This window comes from Stegastes partitus, unplaced genomic scaffold (genome assembly GCF_000690725.1).
Source record: "Stegastes partitus isolate 25-593 unplaced genomic scaffold, Stegastes_partitus-1.0.2 Scaffold1882, whole genome shotgun sequence".
Classification (NCBI taxonomy): domain Eukaryota; kingdom Metazoa; phylum Chordata; class Actinopteri; family Pomacentridae; genus Stegastes; species Stegastes partitus.
This window is the reverse complement of record NW_007579613.1, coordinates 67,747-75,493: the sequence shown is the minus strand read 5'-3', so window position 1 is coordinate 75,493 and position 7,747 is coordinate 67,747. Positions and strand designations below refer to the sequence as shown.

Here is a 7,747-nt window from a genome sequence, read left to right as displayed (position 1 = left end):
TTGTTTTGCCTTTATTTAGAGCAGTAGAGATAGACAGGAAAGGGGGAGAAGCTCCTGTTTATGGGTCGCCTGCTCAGCTTGGTGAGCTACAGGGGCGCCTAAACACACTGTTATTTAATGTTATTAAATTCTAAAACTACCACCAAAGTACTAATTAAGGTATCAGTCCAACTGTTTTTTGTTTTTTTTCTAAATGACATTCCTCAGCTAATAAAACCACAACTTAAAGATAAAAACAACAACAACACTATTATGTTTATAAAAAATTCACAAAATGAATAAGGATTATTTTTCATTTTAATGTTTATCATGATTTTGTGAATGTATGCAAAATGATAACACTAATACTAATATGCAATAAACTATGCCCACGTTGTATGCATTACTTTAGACGTAACGTTTCACGCATATAAAATACGAGAACACTTGACTGGATACGAGTCTGATTCCAACTGCAGCCCATCAGCCCTCCAGTAGAGTTTAAATAAATCAGATCCACGACTCAGAGCTGAACTAGTCACCAGTGTGCTTGCTGTTTGAATCGACTGTTTTCTGACACTTTTGACTCCTGCCCTGTTGTTTTCTTCACCTATTTGCATCCTGCGCTATGCTAATGTAGCTTCCTGGCAGCTTACAGCTTTGCTTCGGCTGCTAACATGCGTACTGTGCACTTTAAATATTGTGGGATTTACATTTGACTAGCAAACTAAGTTGTATGCGAGCTCCTGTCCCACCAGCTTTTCATGTCTCGGCTGAGCAGAAGAATATAAGGAAACATTTTCCAAAGCAGGGATATCTCATCCATCCTACAAAAGGCCAAGTTACAGCGCAGTGGAAGGGCGTTTTCTATAACACCAGATCGTACAGTGTTCTGCTAAAGCTGGCCGTGTGAGGGATCCTGTTACACATGAATGAGTCAATTTGATCACAGCGGGTCAATGACAGTGCAAGGACTATTGTGGACTGGTAGTCTGCAGCAGAATGCACCAATACAGCTGCACATATGCTAGACAGTTTGCTCCACCTTTGTTTTTACAATAAACATTTCATCTTTTGGGTTGCATTGAAAAAGTAGTGTGCTGTGTACATTTTATGAAATCTAGCACATGATGTTATTTGCAAACAGCCTGGAGGACATTACAGATGAGAAATAAATTATGAAAAATAGTCAAGAAACTCTCCCATTGCTGTCCCGACTTCCTGTGTAGAAATGGAAAAAGGCCTCCAAACAACGTATCCTCTCTGAGATTCTTTTTAGTCGGTGTAGCGTCGCACTAATGGCAGCTTCAGTAGTCCCGCTCTAGTAGACGACACTCCAGATTAGAAAACTGATCCGTGTTTGTCACCTGTTTCTGTAGATAAAAAATTGGGGCCACGACACATGAGGAACAGAAGGAGACAAATTCATTGTTGACTTCGTTCAAGATTCAAGGAGTTGAGATGCTCAGCCTCAAACTGTTTTCTTCTTTTCCCAGCGTGTTTCTTTAACTACTTTAGTTAGGTAGCTGTGTGTCCTTGACATTAGGGCTGCACCATTATGACCAAAATGATAATCACTGTTATTTTGATGAATGCTGAGATTTTAGGAGCAACATATCTCTATTGCAACAAACAGAGAACCGTTTTTACTTCCATTCTCTGTTACATTAAATCTCTGCAGCGAAATAAGACTTAAAATAATCTTCTGTGCATCTCCTGAAGGTAAACTATAAATAAAATAGTACGTAGAACACCTCACTTGTTCAACACCTGCTGATTGATAGACAATACAACTTACCAATGTTCCCTAAACGCCTCACATGCAGGCTGCAGTAGAGGCTAGTGTCCACTCAGTTACTGCAGCTCAGACAGATGTGTTTAAAAAGAGCCAAATGAAGCGCTCTAGCATCAGATTTATCCAGACCAAGTGGTTTTATCCACATGGGCTGTTTTCTATGAATGGAGCATTACAAACATGAACATTCATTTTAAAGAAGCCAAAACTGTGATTAACATTTGTTTAATTGTGCAGCCCTATTTAACATTGTACCGTTGTTTTATTTAGGGTGTAGGAACTGATTTTTCTCCTTATTGATCTTACTTAATGACAGACGGGTGTTATCCAGGCCTACAGAGTTCTGTGTGTTTCTGTTACAGTGTGGAGCACAAGACGTGCATTTAGTAGAACATTTCAGGCTGTTTGTCTTCAGTTTGGGGCGTTATTTTAGGGTCTGAAAAATGCACTTTTAACATACAGTATATCATGCAATATACTGTGTCTTTAAGGCTCATTATTTTCAGCAAATCTAAAAATAAAGTCTTTATAATGAGTGAATGCAGCTTAAATAGTAGTTTGTAGTAGCACTTTTCAAAATCACAGGATAACTAAGTGCTTTAAAAATATAACATCTATGCAAGACTATAAATACAACAAGGTTAGTTAATACAGCTAGAATGCAACGGAAATAGATAAATCCAGAAGTAGAGGTCAGCAGATGTCAGCTAAATGTGAGCTGTAGTGTCTCAGGAGGTTCTTTCAAATCTTAAAATGTTCCTTATTTTTGAAAACTTGGTGAAAACTGAAAATGTTGGGCCTTAAACGTCGTGTGAGGTTTTTCTGAACTATCTTCCTCTTTGGGGTCGAGTTCTGCACAACATATTATGTTTTGCTGACGATTGTTTGTTTTATTCTTCTAGCTTCTGCCTTCATTTTCTGTATTTTCTCTTTCCTTTGCTTTGTTTTTCTTTCTTTCTTTCTTTTTTGGAAGGGGTAGTTTCCAAATATTGGCAAATTTGAAAGGATATTTGTGCAAGATTTTTTAGAGAAGTGGTTTCACATGAGTTTGACTTTCTTCACATTAACGCTCACATCCCAGAAACAACACTACAGCACTGAAAACCTCATGAACAGTCCAACCAACACACTTTAAAAACTCCTAAACTTCCTGTTCAGCTGTTTCATTTACAACCCAGCATATTTTGTGAAGTCCTACCTACTAATATAACCTCTGTCTGCCATTTATACATGACAGTTACCTGATTATCACCTGCTGGACTGACTGACTAATCAGGAAATCACTGCCCTCTGCTGGTTGGGGCTTGTATTGCACTGTACTGGGAACTTGATTGGTTTGATTTCATGTGAATAAACAGGAAAGTGGAAAAGAGAGAATACTTTGTTGTTTTGTGACATACTTTTGAATGTCTGAACAAGAATGTTCATGCAAACGGAGAACAATTAAAGGCATTCATATATATACTGTATTACTGTATAACGGCACAGTAAGTGAAGCTTTTCTCTTTTTCCTAGTAGCCTCCTTGTACTCACACATTTTATATGCGAGTGTTTGACACCTGTATTTTGACTTTTTGTGTCTCCGTTGCAGATAAACCATGTTGGACCAGTTCCTCCCTCCTACTACGTGCGGGATCATGTAAACGTGGATTACGAGCAGTGTACCACCGTCAGTCGAGGTTCGTCCCAGCAGCTGGACTATGAGATCTTATTTCCAGGCTGCGTCCTCAGGTCAGTGATTTAAGTTCTACAACTAATGAAAATATATTAACCGATTAGTTGATTATTTTTGTGTTTATTTATTTATTTATTTTTAAATACGGGTCTTCTAGGGACGTACAAGTTTCCAGTTCTAACATCACAATCTATTCAAAAGACAACACAAAAACAAGTTTTCAGCTAAACAATCAGAAAGATTTTGAAATCTTTCGACCAAAACACGTTATGACGCATAAAATGAATAAAAAACATGATTCTCCAGAGTATGGCAAACTAATTGGCATACTAATTTGAGGAACCTGGATTATCTGCATGCAATGCGTGAAGAAACTGACCGCACCGTCAGAAGATCAACACATCAGGGTTTGTTTGCTGACATGCAGAAAAGAAGCTTCACACAGATACAGAATTCACCAAATAAGAACACAAGACTCCGATATGTAAAAGTCCTATCAAAGGAGGACTGTCTAAAGTTGTCTCCGAGGACGAGGAGCGTCTCTAAACCATTCATCAGGAGGGAAAACAAGGACAGCCACATGGAGAACAGTCCTGTTTATTGATGAATCCTGGTTACGGATTAGCTGCCGTAGCAGAAGGGTGTATGTGAGGAGACCAACAGGAGAGAGAACACAGTAGGTTCAACTTAGGATACACACTACGCAGCAACTCAGGGTTGATTTTTATTATTATTACTTTATTTTAGGTGATTGCAGAATATATGATATTTAGATGCTGCTCCTGAGCCCAGACCTTCCTGTTCCAACATCAGATATCGTTAACAGAAAACTCCTAATATGTTGTTACTGGAATTATTTAATGTCTAATGTTATTACTTTATTTATTTAACTTGACACTGTTGCAGCTTTTGTGATGAATGTTTTATCTTTTGTACCAAGTTTTAAAAGGCAGTAAACACATGCTTGAATGTACACATGTAAATTTACATTTACACATAAGAGCATAGAGCAGTTGATATTTTGATGGTAACTCGTATGTTAATGATCCATCATATATTTAAAATCTATCGCACAGTGAATATGGAACCGGCATTACAAATGACAATATTTGTTCCCCAAAATGCTGCAAGTTGAACATTTTTTTTTTTTTTTACTGCTATTTCACAAAAACAATCTGTTTAAAGGCATCACCTTTAAGTGTGTCCAGTGTTTATGTTCTCTTCTCATCTTTGATTTAGAGTCTGAGGTTCAGAACTCCACTGAGAAGTTTTTTAAGATTTATTCACTGTTACAGTAATTCAGTGATATTTATCAGAACATTAAATCGTGTACAGCAAAACTAAATTTTAAATAGATAATTCACCTTACTTCATTTTCCAAAATGTAAACAAATCTATATAGATTTATGTATTTTTACATTGTTATGTACAGCGTATTATATTTGTTCACCTCGTGTTTTCATACAGTTCAGCCAGCTTGTACGCTACCATACTGTATATAGCCATACTACATGTAATGTAGTTTTACTGCTTCTTTTGCACTTATGGTTCAATACTGTGCTGAATGTCATTGTCTTAGTACTTGTACTCTGAACAATGACAGTAGAGTGAATGCAATCTAAATAAAATGTGGAGCAGGGCTCAAATTATAACGCTATGTGTCACTGAAAACATCCTGTTGTTTTAGGTTTGACTTTTAACATGACATTATTATCATTATTATATATATAATATTGTTTATGTTCTTACCTACTTTGCATCTTTAAGTGTCTTCAAAAGTGCTATATAAGTGTTATTATCATTTACTACTATTATTATTATCTATATTGCGCAGATTGTATGTAAGTAGAAGTATTCCAATATGGCACATGTTCTAGTATTTGTAGAAAAGTAGGTACAGAAAGTCTAAAATATTCATCATTCACAGAATATGTCTGCATTGTACCAAGTGCAGTCTCAGTCTAAATCTTTATTCATAAAAAACATCTGGTGCAGAAATTCTTTTGCAAACATCTACGTATATTTAATATCTTTTTTAAACTAAGGTTTTCTGTGTCTTTTGTGAATCTCCTGCATCTATCATACAAGACACCAAAACAAGAAGTGTATTTTATTTAAATCAATCAGAACATTTTAATAAAGCATCACTTGATTAACTGGAGACGTGTTTTCTGCCCTGTCAGGTGGCAGTTTTCCAGTGAGGGTGCAGACATCGGCTTCGGCGTGTTTCTAAAGGCTAAAAAGGGCGAATGGAAGAAGGCTGCTCAGATGGAGGAAGTCGTCCCCAGCCAGAGATACAACGCCCACCTCGTCCCCGAGGACGGGTCGCTGACCTGCGAGCGTCCAGGAGTCTGTGAGTTGCCGAATCTGAATCTAACGCCACTGCAGCGCTAAAGCCAACAGTGTCAACATCTGTGTCCGTCTGTCCTCCACAGATGTGCTGAGATTTGACAACACCTACAGCATCTTTCAGGCCAAACGGATCAGCTTCACGGTGGAGGTTCTGCTTCCCGACCGGATGCAGTCTCCGCAGAGCAACGGGAAGCCGAGCAGCCCCGTCCAGGCCGAGGGCAGCAGCAGCAGCAGCCCGACGCAATGAGGAGGATGGTTTAAAACTTCCATGTTGTCAGATCAGAAGCACAGCCTGACCTACCTGAGCTAAACAGGGACACGCTGCCTGTCTAACAGTATTATACCGGAACGTTCCAGGACCCTTTAAATGTCTTTAAGGACCTTCTCCTCACTCATCCTCCACTGAAAAACAGACAGAGCTTCACATGTTGTTCTATCGTGACATTTTACTTTGTGTTTTTCTATAGAAAGACAGAGTGTTTGAGAACGACCACCAACTTTATCAGGTTGGCTCATGTTTAAATCAAGTGTAAAGTAGGCGACAGCAAGAAATAAAACATTTCAAATAAACTCCTTCACGCTGTCCAACTTGCAAAAATACATTTATTCAGTGGAGGAAATGTGTTGTCATTATAAACACGAGTACAACGAAACTCTGTTTGGCTCTTGTCTGATAATTAAAAAGAACAATTAGCTGCTAATAAAGCACAGATCAGTTAAAATACACAGACTGACTAAGAGCAGCAGCAGAATAAATAAATATAAGCAGCAGAATAAAGTAAATAAAAACAGAAGATTGATAGTTTTTGCTGGCTGTTCTAATATATTTATACAAAATGCAGCCACACCTGTAGCTCACGCACCAAAGTAATGCGAATAAATGCAAGTTAGACGGAGTGCAGGAGTCCGTTTGAAACCTTTTCATTTGTTTTGTCTCTCCTCTGCACACCCGACTCATGAAACAGACATGCAGAGAGTCTTCTGTCTCATTTGTACAAAGCAAAAGATGATTATTTTCTATAGATGTGCAGCAGAAACATTTGCAAATGGCCTCTCTTATGACAATCAAACAATAAACCTGCCTAAGAATTCATTTATATGGTAACAAAATGCTGAAATGTGCATCATGTAAAAGCAAATCTGCTGTTTTGTATATACAGCAAACAATGTTTTTCATGTTATTAACCAGCTGTGTGTTACTATCGACCATCTTTTTCTTCCTGGAATATCGACCACTCACTTACACCAACATGTGGAGTCATTAGTAATGAGCTGTGAAACTCCTTTTGTGCCTGTATTAGGACGTTGGTGGTTTCTGTCCATGTTTAAGCCACAAAACTTTCACATTTGCAGATCCTAACATATTTATTTCCTAATTTATTGACAGCAAACACTGGGTGAAACAAGATAGAACTATTTATACAAACATGGTGAAGCTTGTGTCAGAGTTTTTCAGTCACAGTTGGTTTTAGGTAAGAAGCATTTACATTTCAGTGAGTATTACATGTCGTCAAGTCACTGGCAGTGAAAGAAACTGGTTTCTGCTGAAAGTCTCACCAGACAAGTGCTGAATGTAGATTTTGGCCAAATGATGGATTCACTCTATATTCTTATTTATGTGAATTGTAACAGAACCCCAACAACTTATGAAGTTATGATATTACAGAGAGATGATATTACAGAGAGAACAATATTTTACATAATGAACTGTACTGAGAAGAATATTTCCTGTTATGATGAAGGTTGGACCAACGTATATTGTAAAGAAATAAAAATAGATTTTAAACAAAACTTAAAATGTCGACTGACTGTATTTTAATATTTTTTTCATTTAATGATAAAGCTTGCTGTGAAAACCTCTTTCTCTTCAGTGTGTCTCATATTTAAACTAAACAGTTTAGGTTGGCTGTGGTCATTTTTCACATTTTATACTTTATCATATTTTA

At 37.4% G+C, this 7,747-nt stretch overlaps 1 protein-coding gene across 1 annotated transcript in view; it reads left to right on the top strand.

The window, feature by feature from the left end:
- LOC103373006 (SEC14-like protein 2) overlaps positions 1-7,599 on the top strand; it is a 20,532-nt gene extending 12,933 nt beyond the window's left edge. Inside the window, exons 10-12 of the mRNA XM_008302795.1 lie at positions 3,366-3,505; positions 5,633-5,802; positions 5,885-7,599. Coding sequence (XP_008301017.1) covers positions 3,366-3,505; positions 5,633-5,802; positions 5,885-6,048 — 474 coding nt within the window. The 3' untranslated portion in view covers positions 6,049-7,599. The remainder of the gene's footprint in view (positions 1-3,365; positions 3,506-5,632; positions 5,803-5,884) is intronic.
- The last annotated feature ends 148 nt before the right edge of the window (positions 7,600-7,747 follow it).